The sequence below is a fragment of the Anolis sagrei genome, chromosome 1, assembly GCF_037176765.1.
Source record: "Anolis sagrei isolate rAnoSag1 chromosome 1, rAnoSag1.mat, whole genome shotgun sequence".
NCBI classification, from domain to species: Eukaryota; Metazoa; Chordata; class Lepidosauria; order Squamata; family Dactyloidae; genus Anolis; species Anolis sagrei.
In genome coordinates, this window is record NC_090021.1 from 203644834 (window position 1) to 203670458 (window position 25625).

At 38.5% G+C, this 25625-nt stretch overlaps 1 protein-coding gene across 3 annotated transcripts in view; it reads right to left on the bottom strand.

Moving 5' to 3' along the window:
• GALNT13 (polypeptide N-acetylgalactosaminyltransferase 13) overlaps window positions 1-25625 on the bottom strand; it is a 251043-nt gene that overhangs the window by 209710 nt on the left and 15708 nt on the right. For all 3 annotated transcript variants that reach the window (XM_060777134.2, XM_060777115.2, XM_060777107.2), the window contains exon 2: window positions 13029-13274. In XM_060777134.2, the coding sequence (XP_060633117.1) occupies window positions 13029-13170 (142 nt within the window). In that variant the 5' untranslated portion in view covers window positions 13171-13274. The remainder of the gene's footprint in view (window positions 1-13028; window positions 13275-25625) is intronic.

Sequence of the window (25625 nt, forward strand, 5' to 3'; positions counted from 1 at the left end):
TTTCAAACTAAGGGAAAATAGATTCCACTAATCATTAAGTAAGAGCTGTTTGACAGTGGAATATGTTGCCAGGAAACATGGTGGAATCTCCTTCTCTGGAGGTTTTTAAACAGAAATTGGATGACCATGTGTCAGGAGTGCTTTGATTGCATATTCCTGCATGGCAGACTGGAGTTGTACTTGATGGCCTTTGTGGTCTAACCCAACTGTATGATTCTATGTGGTCCTAACTTGGATCATCATCACGTCCTATCTAACTTCCAAGATTAGGGAGGAATCCAAAGACCCGACAAGCATCGTGACACTTTCTTCTACTAATTTAATACTTTACATTGTCAAATGTTTAAACGTAATTTGATGAAGTAAACACAGCCCGGAAAACTCACAACAACCTGAAGAAAACAATTTTCATCCGAGGGTTTTTATTTATTTACTATACCTCACCTTTCTCAATAGCAAACATATAGGCAACTATTCAATGCCTTAAAACAACATACAATTCATATGAACATTTAAATTAAAAATTAAAATTGAAATTAATGCATATTAAAACATTTAAAAACAATACATTCACTATTAAAACCACATCATCCATAATCGTAAACCAGGACCGTTCCAATAGTCATTGCATATACTCCATATCTATCATTGCATATATTCCATATCTATCATTGTTGTTCATTCGTTCAGTCGTCTCCAACTCTTCGTCACGAAGAGGTCACGAAGAGTCGGAGACGACTGAACGAATGAACAACAACAACAATCATTGCACTACAATTAGTCTCCGAAGGCTTGATTCCAAAGCCACATTTTCACTTTCCTTCTGACAGCCAGGAGGGAGGGGGCTGATCTAATGTCACAGAGGAGAGTGTTCCACAGCTGAGGGGCCATCACTGAGAAGGTCCTGTCTCTCGTCCCCATCAGTGGTGCCCACGAAGAAAACAGGACCGAGAGCAGGGCCTCCCCAGACAATCTTACTCTCCAAGGTGGTTCACTGGGGGGGGGGGGAGAGATACGCTTGGACAGGTAGGCTGGGCCAGGTTTTTCACCTGTGGAAGTGCACTGTTCACATTTACCTCCACAAAAAAAGGTTAAAAGACATTGTAGCAGCACATACATATATAGCATTGTTGACGTACAAATTCATTAATGCCTTCAACAGCCACACAGATCAATATCCCACCATATCCAACAGTGCTTACTTACTGGGATGAACAGAGTTATGTTTTCATTTTCACCCTTGTAAACGGATCATAAAGTTTTATCAGTAGTGTAATAACCACTCTGTAAGCCTATCACTTTGATTCTTAATGTTACACTTGTCTAAACTGATAAAATACTATGAATGTGTTTTCTGCCAAGAATGCCAGGGAACTGCGATAAGACACTGTTAATTTCTTCATTTCTTAGAGCTTGAATCGCTTTGAAAGAACATCAGGCAGATATAGGAGCATTTCAAAACTATCAGTCAGGAGATAATAACACCCTGTCTTTCACAGTATGAAGTGGTGCTGGTGAGGTGATTTATGCAGAGCTTTTTATATATATAGATACAGATGTATATATAAAAATAGAAAGTATAGTGAAGGTTTCCGTTAATTCTGTCTGAGACACAGGTTATCAGAAACATGTCAAAACGACAACCAAAATGAAATGGTCATATTCAGAAATAGCTTAGCAATAACTCCTGGTTTGTCTTCAAAGCTAGCTATAGTTAATGACTAGTATTCAAAAGATAACCCTGACCCCCACCCCACCCCCCAGGACAGCAAACTAGCATGTTCTACATTTCATAGTACAGTGATACCTTGACTTAAGAATTTAATTTGCTCCGTGACTGTGTTCTTAAGTCAAAAAAATTCTTATCTCAAAGTGAATTTTCCCATTGAAATGCATTAGAATTCTACTAATCTGTTCTGGCCCGTTGAAAACCACCCTGGTTTTTTGTCATGTGTTGTTAAATAAGGATATGTACTTCATGAATAATAAATAATGTATAACATGTTCAGAGATCGGCAGGGCTTGGTTCCAACAACTGTAGTAAGGAAGCACACATTTGAGGCAACAAAATGTGTGTCAGCCAGTGTACAGCAAAACAAAACAGCATTATTTTCTTCATACTGTAATTCCAGCCTACCTCCCTCTCTTGCTCTCTCTTTCCTTCTTTCAGTTCTTGAAGATAAACATACAGTACCCGCTGTTTAGGATCTGCTGCACCAGGATGGACTACAAACTTTGGAGTGGAATCTCTGGATTGGGCTCCTCCCAGAACTTTAAGGAGAAGCAATCACATGGAGCTGGAGTTTCCGGCTTGCAGGAAGAGCCAGACCTGCACCAACTAGGAATCCAATCCAGCTTTTGCTTCTCTCTGCCTTGCTTTAGAACTAGTTTAGAGGGCAAAGAGGCCTCTTTTGCACTGCTCGCAAGTCAAAACAGCATTCGGATGTCAAAACGTCACTCTAGGCCGAGTGAGGATTTGTAATACTTATGTTGGGACATTTTTATGTAGAAGTTCTACTGTAAATGATTCTTTCGCTTTAGTCTTTAATTTTTTTATACAATCACAAAAACACTGTGTTCACTGCACAGCCAATGATTAAATCTTATTGTCAACCCAACCTTCCATGGAAATCACATAGAATTATCTAAATTTCATCCTCACATCAAGCTATTGAGATAAAATAGGGCAACAAGGTGAGGCACCAGCACTATTTGACAGAGAAGGCTAAAGAACTTGGAAAGCTACAAGTCCTGTGATTGCATAGCATTGAGAAGTGGCAGTTAAATTTGTATCAAACTGCATTAATTCAACAATGTAGAAGAACCTGAGGTTTTCAGATTTTTATATAAGCATATACTGAAACAAATGGGCTACTCTTATATGAAAAAGAGTCAAGATCTTTGAATTATTTCTTCGCTCCAGGTTTATAACCAGCAAAGTTCAGATTACCTCAAAAGTTTGGTTACTTTTTTAAAGGCATTTTTAAGCATCAGTTCTTTCTTCTTCTTTTTTACCATGTACTTTAAAGCTGTCCTTCTAACAGTCTACATCACTTCAAATTACATTCCAATGTATATTCCCTTCCAAACAATTTCACTGAACTCTGGCAAAAAAATTTCACTCACCCAGAGAATCCTTCAATTCACATGCTTCAATGGTAGTTGCAGACATCAATGAGTGCTAAACACAAAAGATCCTCCAGACCAGACGTTTCAGGTCACCCACTGCTTTCTTCATCGTCGTTTTAAAAACTACCAGACACATAGGTCACTATCAGAACATTCTCTAAACATCATGAAACCCCTACAAACAAAGTAATAAAGCTCTCTTTTTTCCTCATCACTTGTGGCCATGTGACTCAACACCAGATTCCAAACTGAAATCTCAGACTGAAAATTCACTTAACAAAAAATTGTTATAAGTGTAAGTAAATCCTCTCACTAAAAGTGCCATCAGAGCCTTCTCTGAGTGTTGTTTTCCCTCTCTCTCAGGGCACTGCCTCTCTCAGGCAGAAAATTCCACAATTCATGCTTTGAATTGTGTTATCTGAGTTCATGCTGCCATATATTCCAGTTCAAAGCAGAAAATGTGGGATTTTATTCAGCTGAGAGAAAGAGGCCTTGGTTAAAGTAAGGGATGAGTAGTAACTTCTTAAATAGTTCTGCCAATAGGGAAAGAACTACAAATCAGTGGTAAAGAACATGTTTTACATGTAGAAGATCAGAGGTTCAGTCCCTGATATTTCCAAGTAATGTTGGGACAGATTTATTTCTAAAATCCTAAAGAATGGCAGATAGTCAATGTACACAATTTGAGTTAAAGACCCAAGAGCAGCCACCTTGGATCCCTTGGCAGGAGAAAGGCTGAGTATAAATTGAATGCACCTATAATAGATAGTCAAAACTTAATTTAAGGCAATTTCCAATGTTGCTACCAATATTTACACACCTCCAGCTCTCCAAGAATCACCTACCCATAGTGAAATCCTACATCACAGCTATTTGTATTTCAGTACAAGTTAAGTGGGAACTAATTTTCTTCACAGAACTTAAATCTTTAGGTATGTGTGAAAGAACCACTGGGACATAAATATTTTCTAGTTCAGCCAGACAGGGTTAAATCCAATGTTATTCCTTACCAAAGTAGACCCACTGAAATGAATGGGACTTCCAAGAAGTTTCATCCAGCTCTACTATAATTGAGACTAACAATAGTAGCCAACTATAGTTTATAAAAAAAATTATCTGCTACCACTGAAATAAAATACATTAGTAGGGAAATCACTCTAGTGAATGGCTCATTTTTTAAACTTGGCCACATCCCCAAGCTCTGTACAGTTTCCAAATGTTTCATTCACACATCATAGCTCATTTTACTTCACAAGCAGAAATGCTTTATAATTTGATGCCTATAGTGAAATTGAAACATGTTGTCAAATACCATTTCTATACAACAGCAGCATGTCCATTTATGTTACTCTGAAAGTAGTGACATTTTTGGATCAATACAAGATATGTCGATTCTAACACATTCTGACAGCTATTAGAAATTTGTTCTAAATACATTTCATCTGAATACATTCCCATTTCGCCATCGAATAGCCAAATTAAAATATTTTTACCTAAATCCAATTGCTAATCCCAATTTGAGCAAAACCACCAAGTCAATGATACACTAGTACGTCAATGCTAATATATTTCAGTGATTCAGTAGATCTACAGATCTAATATAGCCCGAAAAAACCCACAAGAACCTAGATCTACAGCAGTTGGGAACTAACAACTGGATACTGGTCAAAGGTCTGTAGCTATTAAGCCTATAGTTAGAGTTGTAATGTTAGGCTAGAAAGTCAGTACATCTACTTGTAACATTCAGATCAAGTATATTACAATCTTGCCCATCCCTTCTGTGACTCCAATTTATATCTTTTCTATGGGGCTCAGATCATGAGATCCACTGGGCTAAGCAAATGCATTTTAACATGTGATGGGGTAATCAGACCAGAACAGAAAATCACCATCAACCAAAATAAAGACATAATGACACAAAGGCAACTAATTATGTCCAAAATAGATTCAATTGTACAGACTTCCAGTACCATTTCTTCAGTATAGAAATACCAATGTCAAAGGTCAAAACACAATAGATACAAGTAGAGTAGTCTTAACATTCCAAAAGTGACACTTTTCTATGGAAAATATAATCCTTAGCAAGAATTGTTATTGGAAAGAATGCACCTTATATTGAAACTGTCCTAGATAAAATCCCTGGCATCAAGGTGTGGGAAACTTTGGCCCGCTACGTGGTTTGGATTTCAATTTCTAGAAACTCCACCAACATTGCCTGTAATAAAGGATGCTGGACCCTTGTTGTCTAAAACATTTGAAAGGCCCAGAGTTCACCACTCCTGAGGGATATGATTACTGAGGGAGATGTAAAAGCACTTTGAAGTACATGCTTTATTATTTATTCAAGTTTCAAATCTCTGCTGTTTGTCTTTCAATGCAAAATATGATTGCACTGAAATATGAACACCATGAGATCTTCAAATCATAATGTTTGGAAACAGTCATTATGTTTGGAAACAGGCATTAAAATGGAAATGGGCATTTTATGAACCCATTGAACAGCATTATCATAACGTTTAGATTATTTTTATAATGAGCCATCTAGCAATGACCTTGGATGAACTTGAATTAAAAAAATCTATGTCGTGAGCCAATTCTCTTATACACATGCGAAATTCAGTACGGTAGCAAAAAAAGTCATTTTGAAATCCTGAAAGACTGACACATAACACTGTTTATCCCCAGATGCTAGAAGTTTCTGCTGATTCAGGCTTCTCTTGGCAACTCAGCTGGCTAAATAAGTTCGAGATGACAAACTGATCACTCTATACTGAAACGATCCATCAACTTTTAGCAGAGACAGCAATTTGATGCAATGATATACACTATAAAATGATAGGAAGAACTGATTAATTTTCCAGGTTTGGTCTACAAATCATGCAATCAATTGAAGAGAGGATTTATCATAAAAAGGGACCCACATGCATTCCAGAGAGGTATTTTAAATGCAGCAGCTAAATGGACTTCTTAAATACAACCTGCCCTGACCCCATTAGAGGCTCAAAACTACTTTGTCTTTCTTTTATAAACTCCTCGTTAAGAGTTAGGAAGAACAGCTGATCATTCCAATTTTAAAACAAGCCTTACTTCCTCTTTAGTATAACCAATTACTTTGTGCTAGTCATTAATTAAAATTACTTTATAATTATTATAAGCTATGTTTGTTCTTTACGTTTCACAGAAACTGTTTAGAATTCCTGTTTTCTGTCATTTAAATTCTCTGTTATTATTGTGTGCCTTTAAGCTTTTTTTGGTCTTGTAGCGGCTATAAAATGAACCCATCATGGAGTTTCTCAGCAAGATTTGTTCAAACTGATTTGCCCTTGCCTTTCTCTGAGGCTAAGGGTTTGTCTACACTTACGAAAAAATCTGTCTGACACTGCATTTTCCTGGTCCACTTTGGCCCTGCAGTGACCATGTTAATGCCATACAAATCACACACAACACATATACTGTAGTGAGATCACCATAACCAGCTACATACTTCTCCCCATCAAATTCACCTCACTGTTTGGGGGTGGTCCAAATTTTCAATCCTTTACAATAATTTCAGCAACACAGTTGTGGGTGCTCCAATTTTTTTCATCATGCATATGAATATACATATTTTCTGTTAAATGGGGGTATACAAATACTGATACACTGATATGCAAATATACACATATATGTACCATCTTAAACAAACAAACGAATTAAAATTCAACCTGGGAAAGAACTGACTCCTCACCCCAACAGTGACACCTAGCAACCTCATCACATTGATGATATCGCACAGGGTGATTCACCTGCCTCCATGGCAAATCAGTGGGGCAATCACTGAGCCCTAAATCTCGCCTCACTTGCAGCAACACTTCCCCATCACATGCAGGTAAGTGTTTCCACACAGCTTCCCCCAACACTGGCCCAGTTGTCGAAGGCTTTCATGGCTGGAATCACTAGGTTCTTGTAGGTTTTTTCGGGCTATAGGGCCATGTTCTAGAGGCATGCCTCTAGAACATGGCCCTATAGCCCGAAAAAACCTACAAGAACCTACTGGCCCAGTTGTTTCCAACAGAACACGGGGAGCATCCTGTTTTCTGGGTGCAGTGTCATAGGATGCTTATGCCCCGGCTGATCAATGGAGCCCCACCAGGAGTCAGTGTGTGTCATGTGATGGGCAGTATGGGGCTCCGTGAATCAACTGGGGTGCAAGCGTCCTATGGTGCTTGCAGCTCCCCATGTAATAAAGTCCCTAGAGGGCCAGCAAAATGTTAAAAAATATGGATATTCTGCGGGGTAAAAGAAAAGGGGTTTTTGAATTGGAGTAAATGCCAAAAAACTGCATTAAAAGAGAATCATCAAGAATATAATGTGTTGGGATCATAATGCCTACAAAGTTGGTGATTTTTATCTACTGCGTAGGTAGACCATGGCACAGTATGCCTTGCCAAAAATCACCCAGTGCATTTCCATGGCCAAGCAGAGATTTGAACCATGGTCTCCACAAATTCTAGTTCAACACTAAAACCAGTACACCATGGTGGCTCACACTTGACTAATTTAATCAAATACTAATCATCCAAGAATCACGTCAAAACATTTTTGTCACAAGATACAAACAGTTTAATTAGGGCTTATCACAAATTAGACAATTTAATTTAGCAAGAGCCACAGCTATTTCAACTGTACATAAAAAATTCTGAAATGACAGCTGGTCTTATGTATAAAATCAAAGTAAGGGGCATATTATTTATTTAGTTGTTGATTTATAAATAAATCAATACAGGATGAAGAATGTCTGTAAACATTTTCAGTTTTGATGAGATCCTCAGGGGGCAAAAAACCCCCAAAGAATGCCATGTTTCCCCTTAATACTTCATCTGCCAAGTAGGTAGTCATTTCATATATTCTCAATCCTCTCCAAAATCCTGGAGAGCTGTTGTTTTTGAAAAGGACTACTATGACATCCAGGTGACATCCAGGGGACAACAAAATCCAGGTAGGAATTTGTCCAATGAGCTTGCTATTTTTCTGACATCTATATAACTAAAAAGGTTTGATGACTTTAGGCCTTCCTCCACCGAAAGATTCAATTCACCATCAAAGTGTGAATTACTTCTCAGAAAAATGATGAATATATCAGTATAAGTTGAATGTAAGGCAATATTCACATATCCACCTTTTCATTGGAAATTCAACATGAGCCATACTTTCACTGGATATCCAGATATTATTCTGGTTCGCTTAGATTTTCCCTTTGAAATGTGTATGTCACTGCATTATTTTATAAGAATGTATCTTACAATCCACTCAGACATTGGAAGACTCTGTCCTAAGATATGCAGAAGTACATTGGATCAATCAATCTTCAGCTTATGGGAGATGGTTCCTGAGTACAGATTTTCTTTGAGGCAGATCTCCAGAGAAGTGATTACTTACTTTTTTTTAGCATGTATCTTTTGTATTTGGTTGACACAAAACAAGAGGCACTGACACCAGTGGATAAGATAACTCTCCTGACATTTATTCTTGTTATAGTAGTATTAATGGTAGGCACAAAAGTAGTTTTATTAAGTATCTTTTTACCTTGGTTTCAACTACCTTTCCATCATATTTATTTTGCTTCTGAATGCTGCTTCCTCTGCCTATTTTACACCTTGTAATTGGTTTGGGGAAAACACAATGGTTTCTCGTAGCACAGCTCAATAAAGTTGTCATGAGTTTCATTTCTAATATGGAATATAACAAAAACAGCTGTATGGATGCAGCTTCCCCAGAATGGATACTGCAAGGCAGTGAAGGTTTGATTTTGCACTTAACAGATTTAGACTTTTGTCAGTCATTCTAATAATGGTGTCCCATGGTGCATAATCTTTTCTTATGTTGGCAGGTGGCAGTTCAGCAGCAACGTCTTCCTGTTTGTGGAAGAGACTCATTGTAAGCATGGCTCACTATACTTAGCCTTATGAAATGGCATCATGCCAGTGTTTGTCTGGCAGCTACTGAGTTTGTTAAGTGTTAAAATTCCTGTTAGACAATCTGGAGCATTACCCCTGACTATCACATCAACAGAAGATATTGAGAACCCATTTCCTTTTCAAAGTACTGAGCGATACCTTTGCATAAATGAATTCATAATGCAAAATGTCTCCTCCCTAAATAAAGGTCATATTGTTCTCTCACTCACCTAACTCGGTATTCCACCTTGTGCCTTAATGACATTTCATCATACTTAGTTTCTCAGCCAAATCTTACTTTTTGTTAGTTGAAAGACAATTCACATAATGAGACTCAACTATTTCAGAAGAGCTGTAACAACTGGAATGAAATCATTATATTCCAACAGCTTTGGTTTTTAAAAAGGCTATGTTAACTTGGTGCCAGAATGAAATTAGTATTCGCCCTCATTTCACAACAAGGGTGCCATAGCAGAAAATACCTCCAACCATGCTCTCCTGAAATGTGTCTCCATTAGTAGGACACAGAAGAGGATCATTTCATCAGATATATAGGGGGAGCAAGCAAGCTGGGGGTGGGGGCAATGCAGGCAAGTGGGCAAGTAGGGGGCAAATGAGTGGGTGGAGAAGTGGGGGGTGAACGGATGGGCAAGTGAGCGGGCATGCTTGGCATAGGTTTGCTACCACTGTCCTACACCATTTAGGGTTTTAAATGTCATTACCAGTACCAGAATTTAGATTAGAGGCATATTATTAGCTTTAAAAATTGTCAGTCATAACAGTTCTTTTAAAATTATTTTAAGTGGCATTGGGAAATAACTGATTTCTAAAGATACATGATTTTCATGTTGGAGAAGCTATCCATTAAGGGTGCAGCCAAACAGCCACTTAGAAGCGCAAGCACCCATGTTTTTCCATGGAGCATCTGGACACCTCAGGTAAAAACAAATTAATTCACGACAAAGCAGGAACATCCTGCTTTGTCCCAAGGTTATTTGTTAGCTGGAAAGACCTGGGTCTTTCAGAAGACCCATGTATTTTCAGCTTCAGTGTAGATGGGGACTGGGAATCCCGCTGTGTGACTTCTGGTGTCCATCTACATAACTGTCTCAGGTTTCTTGGGGTCCTGGATCCCAAGAAACCAAAGACAACCCCCACCCACTCCCAAAACCCCTTTAAAAACCTTCAAAAAAGAAAAGAACTTTCCTAACCACCATTCCCCCTTCTCCAGAGCTCTCCTGGTATGTAGAAATGATGTGCCAGGAGAAAGGAGGGGGTAAGAGGAAAATTGTTCCTGGCCCCCCATTCTCCTGGCACATCATTTCTAAATGTCAGGAGAGCTCCAGAGAAGGAGGAATGGCTGACAGGTAAGTTATTTTCTTTTTTAAAGGCTTTTCTGGAAGGGTTAGTTTTGTAACCCAGTGCCCTGCTGGAAAGCCCAGCAGGACATGTGGACGTCCCTCCCCCCTCCAAAAAAAAGCACACACTTTCTGGGGCATATGCAAACTTCAGCCCAGGTGCAGTCGCGTTTTTAAAACCCAATTGCCCCCCGAATAAATTGCTGACTGGAATTGCCTTAAAATAAAGGTTTCCCAGTTTCATGTTACACTGGAATGAGTAGGGAGAATGGAGAAAATTCTGTGAAAATTGCCATGGGATCAATAGTGTCTACGCACACGTGTCTATCAACCAAGGCAAATCCCTATTATAGTTGATAACATGGTTGATAATTTCACTCCTGGATTACCTGCAGATCATAAAGATGCATATATTGCTTTCATTATTCTTCCTCCAGCACAGTTGTAGTTAGGACAGTGTCCAAGATCATGGGGAAAAAATCAAATAGCTTCCTAAAGCTAATGATACTTTTAACTGCAACTCCAAGATGGAGATGTTCTAATGGTTTCACAGTGTTCATTTGTTTTAGCAGACATAATATTTTGGTGAAACTGTGCTGTGTGCCTATTACTTCATAGCAATCTTGCTGCCAGGGGACTCCTTGGGCCCTTCTCTGATGACTGCTGATAACTATGTAGGCCTCTTTCCAAAATAGGTTCCCCAAAGAATGCTACCAATAGCTTTCTAGAGACGCAACAGTAATGCAAGATATGCATTACTTAAGGCAGCCCTAAGATCCCATGGTACAGGTTTGGATATGAATATTTTATAGAGTAAATAAATAATTACATACAGCGGAAAACATTAAGGCTTAAATAATATGAAATGATCTGACTGGGGACCAGCCTCAGGTAAAAAGAATCAAAGACTATTTTAATAGAGAGAGAACTGTACATCCTTAAACCATTTTGTATACACCTTAAATAAGATCTAGGCACTCAAAGATTGTTATGGAGTTTCCCATAAGACTCGCAATTTTGCCACATCTTTTGTAAACTGTTTACTCGGGCCAAAACTATTGTGTTTGTGACGTAATTGTTTTGACATAGATTCTAGGATTATAATGCTTCCTACAGATGGATGGATGGATAAACGACATTCTAAATTGCTTATGCTGATGAAGCTGTTTAAAGGTGGCGTAATATTCCATATTACAGCATATGCTGTTTTCTAGAATTTTTTATGTCTTAAGAGGTATACCTTTTTTACAACAGCAATATTAAAGTAATAAAGTTAGCAGGCTAGGCGGAATCTCAGATGCAAATTTTCCTTCACTATAACTGTTGTGTTTTTTTTTCAAAAACTGACACATCTTTGTTTCATAAGGGAAAAAAACATCTTTATTCAGTATACTTGGACTATAAGCAGTACTGACTGCACATGAACTTAAATATATTCTGTGTACTTCTTTACATCTGTGTCAGTGAAAAATTTTCACTTACAAAATTGTCTTCATCCGTGATTATACATGGATGTAAATTTGTCTAGATGGTCCTTAGTAAGTGACCAAATTGAAACTGAAATCGAAGAGTTGCTATTTTAAGCTATCATCAAATTCCAAGCATGCTGTACATTGGAATTCAGCTTTAGATGGTTATCCATAGACAAGTCTTCCTAAATCTACCTATACATAAAACTTCTATGGAAATTGGGATTTGGGGACAATCACTCAAGGTGAAAAAGGCAAAGTTCAACTCCCATCAGTTCTAGTCAGCATAGCCATGGTGAAGTAAAGTGGAAGCTGCAGTTCACTAACATCTAGAGCAGTGGTTCTCAACCTGTGAGTCCCCAGATGTTTTGGCCTTCAGAAATCTTAACAGCTGGTAAACTGGCTGGGATTTTTGGGAGCTATAGGCCAAAACACCTGGGGACCCACAGGTTGAGAATCACTAATCTAGACAATGACATATTCCCATCCCAAGCTGAGGATTTGTATTCCCAAGCCCCTTCTACACTGCCCTATATCCCAGGATCTGATCCCAGATTATCTGCTTTAAACTGTATTATATGAGTCCCCACTGTGAGGTAACCTGGGATAAAAAGATAATCTGGGATCAGATCCTGAGATATAGGGACCTAAGATACCAAGAACCCTTAGAAGCACATAAAATGACATAGAGATCAATTCTGAATTGCAAGTTATTATGATAACATATCCCCCTAAGGAGATGTTGATTTACAGTTTAAAAAGAAAGAATTTCCTGTCACTATCACCTTTACCAGAACCAAATCTTTCATACAGTCAATGATGCTTACCCATCAATATCCAAACACATCAAAATAACTCATGTTGATACACTGTTGTTGGCAAAATCCATTTCCCTTCCAACTACAGTGGGGATTACATAAAAGGAACAAGAGAGTCCAAAGAATGGTGGAGTGCCACATGCTGTCATAGTTCTTCCTAATCAAAACATCCTGGTGCTTCAACTGCGTGAGCACTGGTTCCACCACACCACTACAATTATCATTATAAAAGAAGCCCATTATATCACCAGGTAGAGATTAACAGTAATCATAAAATAAGTCCAAAACCTAAGTAAAATAAGCCCGGTTTTAACTTACCCCTTAGTGCAGGTAGCAGAGACCGCTCTTTCTTGTCATCACACTTGTTACATTCACTGAAGTACAAGAGCAGAAAGACATCCACCAGCACCCACATCAAGGAAGTGGCAAGAACCACTTTGCAGTAGACAAATCTCCTCATTCTTTAGTTAGTTTTTAGTTACACACTGTACTAAAGGCAGGTGTTGTTTCGATAATGGTCCAATCCAATGATGCCAGCATGGGCGCAAAGGTGAGAACATCCCACTGAAAATTAAAGAGAAGGGAAGAGTGGAATTAATTCTCAACAACAACAAAAAAAATCCGACCTCCATTTATATTACTATCTCTCTTTTTGGTAAATTAATAACTACAATATGCACAAAAATAAGAACAAAACACAAACATTATTTTGTGCATAAAATTACAAGAAAAATTCTGTGTAAATTACCTTATGACTATGTGTATAAATTAATTTTGCATTTAGAATTGGGTTCCATCTCTAATATAACTATCTATCTATCTATCTATCTATCTATATATGCGCACATATTTCAAAATCTGAAGAAGAAAAACAAAATATGGAATACACTGGCCCCCCAAGCATTTCATATCAAGGATACTCTAGCTGGGCTTGCAATGTGAAATCTTGCTGATCATTTGCAAGCAGGCAGATGTGACATATCAACACAGAGGGCGGGAATTGTGTTGGGTTTCCTTCAATGACTATAGTGTCAAACTATATTAATTCTACAATGTAGATGCACCCGAGGTGTTGGTGATTCACTTGTGCATTCAGAGAGATTGATCTCTAAAGGACTCCAATGACTGGGCTTTTTTCTGCCCCAATATTTCTTTCTGTTGATCACCATATGCCTGAATGGATCAGTTCATATCAGTCAATTTGGAAGCATGCTTCCCCTTTTCAATAGAAAGTACAAGGTGGGCATAAAGATGGCTCTCAATTTGAAGAGATATAAAAATGAATGAACCTTTCTAGAAATAAATTGTATATAATTCTGAAAAGTACATAAAACTGTTTTGTTTTAATAGGTTTTAAAAATCATATCAGACAAATGGTAGCTGTAATAAGAGGGGAATCTACCACGTAGAGAGGATCACCATTAGTTGGAAGATCCCACCACTGTGTCACCAATTGTAATGGATTATTATTTAAATATTCGATTACTATGTTTGGAAGCTGTAGAGACTTTGTCACCCACACGATATTCTGAGGAAAACTTAGTATGTAAACTGGCTACCACCCAAAGACAAAAGAGGTTTTCAGTTTATGTTTGACCAATGCTTTTAATTAAGCTGGAATGTGCTGAATTAACACTCAGGGCATTGAACGCTGAGGTGAATAACATGGAGATTCTTCTAAAATCTCGCTGCCACCAATCTAGGAACTCTGTTTCCCTAGACTGCTATGGAGCTTCTTCACATAAGAGGCACTCTGGACAGTTATATGATTAACAAGGAACAAAGTTGTTTATTTGTGTGGTTTTCAGAAATAGAGGCACTTAAGCCAAATGGTTACAAGAATGAGATGAAGCTTATAGTTACTTTAAAACAGTTCAGTACTTGGTTCCAATAACAACTCTTCACTCCCTCAGGAAACTAACAGACTCCTTTCTGACTAGAATTCCTACTACCTCAAACAGTCCTTTCCCTTGGATCTGTTTGTAAGCTCTATACCAGCTATTCTTCACTAATAGCTATCTGTAATCTCTAACTAACCACTTTGACTTCACTAACTTCTCCTCTCCTAACTCTCTCCCAAAACCTAACTTTCTTCTTCAACACTCAGACCCTGACTACTCTGTCAGATTTTAAAATGCACTCCCAAAGGCAATTTTTTTCTGCACTCCAAATAAGCTCTGCCCACTTTCTCCCAGCCAATCACAAAGGTTCTCCACATTTCCCTCCAGGCTGCTCCTAAGCTCCGCCTCCTCTAGGAAATGACTAACCTAAGATGGATGCCTCCATGCACCATCTCACAAAATGCCTGCCAAAATATTTGGGCCTACTTCCTGAGCTTTTTTTGGCCTATAGGTAGGCAATTCATCACAGTAGCCATAATTGGCAATAAGTTGCTGAATACATTCCCAGAATTTCTCCATCACTCTCTGAGTCATCTCAAGTGGAACACTATCTGCATCATTTTTATAGAAGGGTTATTTTCATAATACGCTTGAAGCCCTGATGTTCACAGTACAACTCATGACATGTACTGAAAATGGGATGGCCTAACCTACCAAATTAGGTCAACCATACATCTCAACCTCCACTATGGCCCACACAGTGCCCCCCCCCCACAAGACATATGAGAGATCTTTATGCCCTACCCTGTACTTTTCAGAAAGACATTAATAGTGTAATAAATTAATGGTCTACCATACTTCATCACATAATAGTCTCCATCGCGTAATAGTCACATCCCCATTTTGGGGGTGCATAAATTTGTATTTTTAGTATTCATCCCATAATATTTGCACTCTTAGTTCACTTGTCCACACTTGCCCGCTTGAAGCTATGGGGCTTCACTTCAGTGTGGGCGAGTGAACTAAGTTGTAGCTGCTAAGGGGGCAGATGCATAAGCTTGTGAAGCCTCATCTGCCTAGATGCTTGCCCCCTTTCTAGCTATAGAGCTTCACTCAACTGGCAGGCAAGTAAAGCCCTGTAGCTGGAATTTTTTCACCACATAATAGCCAAAAAGTATGTGGGGGGGGGGGAGTGCAATTATTATACGATGAAACATGGTATATTTTGCAGACTATATGAATGAAATCCTTTTTTTTTTTTTTTTTTGGAGATGGTAATAACATTAGGTATTGAAAGAATATTCAAAAAACGGTGAAAATATTTTCTGAATGTCAAGAAACACTTGAAAATCCTGATGTGACAGGAATATTTGAATCCTTATATGTGTTTGTTTTACACCGATGACATTTTCTGTGCAGCATTTTCTGCACAGAAATATTAAAATCATGGCTCATAATAAGAACATTCTGGCTCATAATGAGAAAATCCTACTTTATGTGCAGAGCAACTATGTGCAATTTTTTTTCCAGAATAAGCAATAAATTGTGAATAAATCCTTAATCTGTGTTGTTTTTGAAGGCCTTGTTGCCATGAGAAGAAAATGCCTAAAACTACTTCCTTTCAGAAGAAAAGTAGTGAAGAATTGCACCCCTAAATAAAATAGAATTATAATAACTTATAATTATTAATAACCAGTTTTTAATAATGTCTTGATGTACTGCCATTGTGGTTATTTTGCTTATTGTTTGATTTGCTTAGCTATTGTGGTGTTATGTTATTTTGCTTATTGTTTGATCTGCTTTGTTATTGTGATGTTACGTTCTCTATTGTATTGTGTTTTGAGGCTTCGGCCTGTGTAAGCCGCATCGAGTCCTCCGGGAGATGCTAGCGGGGTACAAATAAAGTTAATAATAATAATAATAATAATAATAATAATAATAACTTGTATGTATATGTATACCACCCACATGCTAGCAGAACCTGCTATTTCAAATTACTGGACATCATCACAGAGTCACCCTGCGGGGCCTAGAAAATTCCTAGAGAGGATATCAAGGGTGATCCTATGGTAACTTCCAGTGCAAGTCATTCATTTCACTACGGCTCACTATTTATTCTTGTTTCCACAGTAAATTCAGGAAGTATTCCTTGCAGATACAGGGATTGTACTGTATTAACACGCATTAATAGTGTTACATATATGTGTAACCTTTGCTCTGCAGAAGTCAAAGTGGCATATAAACTCCTCCTCTCCAATTTTGTCATTTTAACAACTCGGTGAGATAAGTTAAGCTGAGATAATGACTGGCCCAAGAACACCTTGTGAATTTCCTGTGTTGGGATTTGAACCTGAGCTTCCGCAAGAGGAAGCTGCATGGATTATTTACCTTTACCATTATTGTATTTTTTAAAAGTCCCTTTCTAATATACTAAAGGCAATTCTAAAAGTTTAAGTCAGCTTTCACTACACTATAAATTATCTTTAATGCATGTCTCCAGTGAGCCATAATGCTGTAAGGAGTGAGAATATAATTGGGACATTTGGAATAGTTCAGCACAGTGAGAAATATTTTCAAACTGAGCTATGGCAGTAGTTATGAGCAGGAAGAATAAATGTAAAGAGAACAGTCTCTTGTTTGGGTTGCCTTAGTAACCATCATCAGGAACCGCGGGTTAGAAGAACCAGAGTTATTAGTAGGACAGCATCTTAGGATTTGTGGCAGAAACAAGGGAAAGTATAAACCAGCAACCTACTGGTAAGATTTCTCCATCAATGAATACATTTCAAATAAAATACCACTGGTAATTTTTTAAAAGATGACACATAAATACCACACCTTAAGTGTGTCTGCTCCCAAGGTTACCTAGACAATATTTAAATTCTTAAAAGTTCAGACTATAACACTGCTTCCACTGTTTTAAGGATCCAAATTGCAGATGAAGTAACCTCAAAACCTATCCTTACATCATTTCCTGGCATAGTTCTCAATACAGCTAGTCACAGGATGTATTTTTAATCTGAACACATACTTCATTTAACTGTGGGCGCTTCCAGACAGCCCTTTATCCCAGGAACATCTGCATTTTAAAAACACGGATGTCCTGGGGGCCTGTCTACACAGATGGTAGTCTGGGACTTTGCCCCTGCCCCCCCCCCCCCCCGGCATGTCATTTCTACATGCCAGGAGAGCTCCGGCAAGACTGTAATGGAGTCCAGGTAAGTTTGTTTTACTTTTAAACAGAGGTTGGGAGCTCTGGGGGAAGAGGGTGGGATTCCCACAGTTTTCCAGACTAATTTAGTCTGGAAAACTAAGAGAATGGTGTCTCGACTGCAGTCCAGACACCAAAAGCACTGGGTTTATATCGTACCTTCCAAGAAGATGCAGAATATTCCACTATCTAATTAATTCACCACAAACCAGGGGTTTCCTGGTTTGTGGTGAACTATTTGCAGGGTGGCCAGAAAGTAATCTGGACAGCCCCCTTTTTATTGTGGAAGTTTCCGCAATGAAGGGGCTGTCTGGATGGGCCCAAAGAAGCCAACTCATCTCCTTTTGATATACATTATGTTACTTCATTTTGATCTCCAAGTTATGTTGGTGTATCTTTTGTATTATGTATCATATTTGGGGGGGGGGGGTGTGCATGTGTGTATTTTGGGAGGCAGGGGATACACATCTGTGTAGCTTCCATGTTGGTTGTGAAAAGGTTGAAAGAGATCTCAAGGGCCATCCATTCCAACCTCCTGCCATGCAGAGACACACAAGCAAAGCATTCCCAATAGATAGTCATCAGGCCTCTCTTTTAAACCCTCAAAAAAAGGCTGGATGTGTGTGGGTTTTTTTTCTTAGGAGACCTCACATAGCCATGGCAGACCACCTTTAACCATCCTGCAGAAACCAGCCTATCTTTTTTTAGATGTCATCATGTTCCATGTATTTTTAATTTTTTATTTTTTTTATAAAAGCAATTACTACATCCAGTAATTCCCAGCATTGCTAGTTTGAATTCTGTAATACTTTAAGTTGAAGAAATAAATAAAATTAGAGATGCAGCTTAATGCAGTTGTCAGCCTAGTCCTGACTGACTAAAGTAAATGTCTCCCAGAAGACCAGTGTATACAGTAAAGATTATATACAAGGCCATCTTATAGGTAATCTGAACCCAACTGCAGGGCTTTAAAAGTAACAACCAACACTTTTCACCTTGCACAGAAACTAATTGACAGCCAGCAGAGTGGTTTTAATATTAGTATAATACCTTCCCTTCTATATGAAACAGTAACCAATTTAGTTGCTATGTTTTGCATTGCACTGCAGCCCAATCTTGAGGTTACCAGTGTGTGCATTTCCACCTTTAAGCCCTTTAGCTCTCAAAGGGGGCACATAACTATATTATATTGTGGCACAGATTTATTTCGGGGGGGGGGGGGACAATGAAATAGAACAGAAATAATAAAGACTAAGCAGGAAAAAGGACACAATGGATTATGAAATGCCTGAACAATTTCAGAACAGCAAGTGGCCTATTGGGTTCATGACTCTTTAATTTCCTCTCTGCTACATTATTAGTTGCCTTGAGCCAGCATCCGAAGATATACTGGCGGTTAGCCCAAAGGTTCAATATATCCAGTCTTTGGCTTGAAATAATACTCTTTTATTCCAAAATGTCTTTAAATGCATTTTAATTGAAATGTAATGGAAAATAATGTTACTTCTTTCTCCTATGAAATATTTGGGCAACTAGAGGGTTGGAAATTATCCTGGTCGGAGCCACTCTGAAAACAGAACATGTGAGGTCAGACCACTCTAGACATTAAGCATGAAGTCAGAAAGGAGAGGAAATCTCTACTGGCAATTTAGCAGCTAAATTAAATGTGAGTGACTGTGGATGTCTTGGGAATCGGGTGCTTCATAATTGAAGATGGGAAAGCAGAAAAAGTCCATGAAATGGGGCCTTTATAGACCTCATTATTGGAGACCAGTAAAACTATTATTGGTTAAGAAGAGCTGTTGTTAACAAGGTAAAAAGGCTGGAAGTTATATTATAAAGAAGAGATAAGTAATATGCCTTACATGCTGTCTGTAAAATAGCTCTTGCTTATAAGAGAAATCAATTTGCAGGCAGCAAGTCCAACTATAAAGATCATGTAAATCATGAGTCCTGAACCAAGGACAAGGGAATTACAGAAATAAATTATTACTCACTGTATTGCCCTGAAAGAGGATTATAATTGTTCCGGATTCATGATTTAGTAATATTCTAATTGAGAAAATATAACTTCTGGGTTAAAGCAGAGCATAATCCTCCTAGGTTAGTTTTTCAGTCTCCTGACAATTCAACCATGCCAAAAATGTTTCCCTCGGCTTGTCTGTCTCAATGGTCCAGGGAATGCACCTAACCGAATGAGAAGTCCAGGAACACTCCTTTTCTAATATTGTCACAAATACGCACACACGTTACCGCTCTATTAGAAGCCAATGAAACAATGTGTGTTTACATCAAACAGGTGAGCTTGACGTAAAACAGACCCAGATCTTGCACATCCATGCTGAATCCATGGTCATTGTTCTGACAGTCAGGGACTGTATCCTCTTCACTGGGCCATCACTTACTCCATGTTTCCACCATTACTCTCTCTCCTAGCTGACCAAGGAGCTCCACCCGAACTCCTACCCATTGCAGGCACCTCTCCTGATGTCATGAAGGGGGACACAAATGACCAGCAACAAGGAGGGTTGATGCCTCCGCTTGCTGGTTTCAGTTACCCCTATCCTCTTTGCTGGTTATGCAGGCACCCCATTTTACATTCAGTAGATGCATTCATGATTACCAGGAGCTTGGACAGAACTCTGTAGTAAGCTAGAGGCAGTGCTGGCAACAGAAGCACGATCCATCCACCATCCCTGTGCTAATTGGCACAGGGAAAGAGTTATATAGCCATGTATAAATATGTGAGAGGAAGCCACAGGGAGGAGGGAGCAAGCTTGTTTTCTGCTTCCTTGGAGACTAGGACGCGGAACAGTGGCTTCAAACTACAAGAGAGGAGATTCCATCTGAACATTAGGAAGAACTTCCTGACTGTGAGAGCCATTCAGCAGTGGAACTCTCTGCCCCGGAGTGTGGTGGAGGCTCCTTCTTTGGAAGCTTTTAAGCAGAGGCTGGATGGCCATTTGTCAGGGGTGATTTGAATGCAATATTCCTGCTTCTTGGCAGGGGGTTGGACTGGATGGCCCAGGAGGTCTCTTCCAACTCTTTGATTCTATGATTCTATGATTCTATATTGGCACTGCCAGTCTGCACAGTAGGTTGGGTAATTCAGCCCCAATCCTGCTATCCAGACTGCCCCAAAGCCCCAAGCTACTTCAGAGTTTCCAGCAAATTGCAGAGTATCCCCCAATTTTAACTAAAGCAAAACAAAATCAATTTAACAACCACCCCAAAGGGAAAAAAACATTCCACGAAACTCATTAGAAACCACTAAGCATTGTTGGGAAAACCAGTGGTCCATTGCAGTGTGTATGTGTTGGGGCCAATGTAGACATGCCTTGAGATGGGACATTAGAAATGTTGATGACTTTTCTCATGTAACAGAGGACTGGTCTTAGTCAATGTTTTATTTTCCAGACATATCCTTAAAATTGTGTTAAAGTTACAATTTGTAAGTAATGGGAGACGCCCTGGTGAGAAGAGTGGGAAGAGGATTTATGGCTACCAACCATCTGGTGAGCAAAGCACTGCTGTCACAAAACAGTGCTGGAAAAACACAGAATCCTAGAGCAGTAGTTTCCAAACAACCATGGTTATGTTTATCTATTCATATTTATTGAAACACGTCTATCCTGCCTGTTACCATGGGATCTCAGAGAGGCATACCATACAAACAATGTAATGGTTTACATTACTTCCCAATGTAAACCATCAGTGATTGAGACAATATTCTAAAAATATACAGCAAAAAATATAAAGCGAAAACCTGTTTTAAAAGGCACAACAATTTAAAACCATACATACATATCTTTTGAAGAAAATTAGTCTCCCGGGGCTTTAATAAAAAGCCATGTTTTGCTTCACCACTGGAAAGAAACAGTATCAGGATGAGTGGGACCACCAGGGGAAGGGCATTTGGGGTTCCACAACTGATAAGATCTTATCTTGTGACCTTTTTGTTACCTCCACTGTTGGGACACCAAGAAAGGCCCTCTTGTAGACTAGCCCTTATTCTCATATGAGTACAAAGATAGTGAGTGGGTGCTTCCAGAGTTCATCCACCTTGATTGTACCATCATCATGCTCCATGGTATAGACCAGTGGTTCTCAACCTGTGGGCCCCCTGGTGTTTTGGCCTACAACTCTCAGAAATCCCAGCCAGTTTACCACCTGTTAGGATTTCTGTGAGTTGTAAGCCAAAACATCTGGGAGCCTTCAGGTTGAGAACCACTGGTTTAGACTGTAAATTACTGTAGTCTAGGAAGTTATTTTCCTCCATAAAACCACACATACTTTTTAAAAAGTTGGTGCAAATAGCAAACAGGTTTTTTTTTGTCGTGTCAGGAGCAACTTGAGAAACTGCAAGTCGCTTCTGGTGTGAGAGAATTGGCCATCTGCAAGGACGTTGCCCAGGGGATGCTCGGATGATTTGATGTTTTATCATGCTTGTGGGAGGCTTCTCTCATGTTCCCGCATGAGGAGCTGGAGCTGATAGAGGGAGCTCATCTGCCTCTCCCCGGATTCGAACCTGCGACCTGTTGGTCTTCAGTCCTGCCGGCACAGGGGTTTAACCCACAGCACCACCGGGGGCTCCATAGCAAACAGTGATATTAAAGGAATGTATTAACAGCTTTCTAGGTCATATAGAGTTAAAGTGTGCTTCTATATGTGGCTTTTAATGTTCAATTGCCGTGCTTAAATTGAAGAATATTATGGGTGGTCCAAGTAATATCACCATCTAATTATGCCCCATTTTCCTATAATCTGTCCCAAATTTTCTATTTCCATTTTTTAAATGTATCCAGGAAGAAAAGGAGTGAAAAGGTATTCAGTACTCTCCAATGGTTAGCACTAACCACCTGCAAAATATCAAGTGTCTTCAGAAATGACTTGAACTGGTAAGAGAAATATTTCTTGTGTCTCACAACGTTAGCATAATGAACTACCATGTGCATGGGAAATATGAAATACTGACTCAATTTAGAAGCAAGGACAACAAATTTCAGTGAACCTCAGACTGGCAAGCTCCCTTCCTTTTTCAACTGCCATGGTAGTCCCAATAGAGATCTAAAGCTGCATTTTAGACTAATCACATGTTAATGCATCATCTGTAATCTGCAACTAATCTTAACTATGGTTTTATTCAAGAAACTGCCCTTATAAAATAAGATTTGAAGTTGTGTTATTTTTCAACAAGCAAGCTTTATAAACTATAATTTCATATTGGTTGGTTTCAAAAAGCTATAGTTAAGATTAACCAGTTTGTCAAGGTTCGACTATCGTAATCAATCACAGTGAAATCTAAAGTGGAGATGAAAGTTTCTACTTTCCATTTCTCAAGCATAATACATATGACATGGTTGGGGGAGATAAATTCAAGGATGAATGCCACTCATTGACGTAACACAAAAATATGGTCTAACGTTAAAGCCAAAAAATGCCACATGTAAAGTGAAAAGTACACAAGAATATTCCATAGTGTTAGCATATATTCTGGAAAACACTAACTTTTTGCCATGAATGCCCAGTATCAAAATTCATATCTAAAATTATGCTATCCATCTATCCAGCACAAATTTAGAAATAGACAGTGATGAATGGTGTCATAAATAGCAATACTATCCATTGCTACCCCTTTCTGAGATATATTTTAGGTATCTCTCTCCTGACCTTAGATTTTAGGCAATGGCACTTATGTAAAATGCATAACTGTAAAGTATTACTGAATTGAATTCGGCAGTGTTATTGCCTTCTTTCCTATGCATTTAACTTTCCACAGCTGAATCCATCAACAGTTTGACTGTGAGCCACTGCGTTTGACAGCAGTTGCTTGGCAACAAAATTAGTAGTCCTCTCCATAGTACCTGTGGAGCCTGCATTCTCACATTTGGGTTGAATTCTGTGACACGTCCAATGCAGAAAGATGTATAACCATTCTGTCAAGCATGCATGACAATTCAAATGAAGCAAACACATGCAGGATTAGGTGTGGAAATGGAAAGGTTTCAAACAGCTAATAAGGGTCTCTGCAAAGTAATGGGTGAGAAGCTGAGGCTAATTTCCTATAAACACTGGTTTAGAAATGTGTTCCACTGAACTCAGTGAACTAGAACATCCCAAAATCGCACCTATAGCACAATATCACTGATGATGCAATCCTAGACATGCATACCTGGGAGCAAGTTCAACTGTCCTGAGTGGAGCTTGCTCTGAGTAGACATGCATACAACTGTGCTATTAATAGTCACTGTTTTCTCAGCCCGACATGGTAATCCCTCATAACAACTGTGCCAGATAGTACTGGACATTTCAACAAACATGATTTGCAGGGCTATTTTAGGATTACTTTAAAATTCACATAATTAGAACTATAGAAAGGCAAAGTACAGGCTATCAAAAATCCTTAGGACCAGAGTGGTTCCATATTTTGCATTTTTTTCACATTTGATATACTTGGACAGATGTAGTAAAATCTCTTGGAGATGGGACCCAAGTCTAAACACAAAATTTGTATAAGTTTTGTATATACCTTACAGACATAGAAGGAAGGTAATTTTATACACAATATTTTATCAACTTTGTGCATGAACAAAGTTTGTGTAAATGGAAGCACCAGAAAACAAGGGCACTGCTATATCATCAACCCATATGGTCAATTTTTGAGTTTTGGAAAAAAAAAATCAAAAATATATTTTTTAATTTTTTGAATTTGAATTTAAAAGTCAATTTTGGACTTTTGAATTCCAAGTAAGGGAGATTCAACTTTGTATTATTAATCTTTTGTATCTAAGAGATACACTTAATACTTCTGAAAACTGAACTAAATGCACAGATCTTCTTCCACTTAAACAATCTTCTGGGAGCATAAAGCATGGCTGCAGAACCTACTTTTAAGCTCTGTGGGAATGGCTATAGAGCTTAGACTAGGCACAGTGTAAATGTTCATGAACCTTTTCTGTTTACTTGCTTCCACTTACAACTCATCAAATCCAACCTACTCAGGGATTTGGAAGGAAGTGGGTACACTTAAGCCTTCTCTCCTGATTCTTCGGGAAATTGTTCCTGCATCTTACATTTAACATTAAGTTTCTTTTTAAATTGAATTGTTGTATTAATGCAGAGTGAAGAACTCAGGTGAATATACTGGGAATATAGAGTATTAAAATCTATTCATATCAAATCCCTGTAACCAGGACTTTTTTGCCACAAAAGGAAGGAGACGGCTCAATCTATTCACAGATGACACTTCAGTCATTTCTCTCTACAACATGAAAAATTAGTTTAACAGAAACCACAATTTATCATGCGGCAGCAAAGCTATCCCATGTGACATGTTTATATTGAGTTACAATATTGTGTGTATATTTGCTTAAAATTGCAAAGCTTCAAGTACATTAGTTAATATAATTAGTTTGTATTTCACATTGCTTCTCAACACAGAAATACACACCGTGGCAGATTTAATTTATATATTATTTTCTATAATCTATATCAAAGCTGAGCTTTCCAATAAATGGTGTCATGTGAAGCAGAAATAATGTTGCTTTCTCCTATCTGGATCAAGATAGAAAGGTAAAATAAATAGCTAACCCTATTACCTATATCACATTCCCTGAGCCTGATGCTTCTAATCATCTCTAGTCAGCATGGCCAACAAATCTGAAAGACATCAGATTGGGGAAGGCAAAAGTCCAAGCACATTTCATAGAATACATTCAGTACATACATGCTACTTAGACACAAACAAAGGGCACTTCCAGACAGGCCCTATCACAGTATCCGATTCCACGTTTTCTGCTTTAAACTGGATTATATGAGTCCACTCTGTCAGACAATCTGGGATAAACATTAAACCTGAGGTCA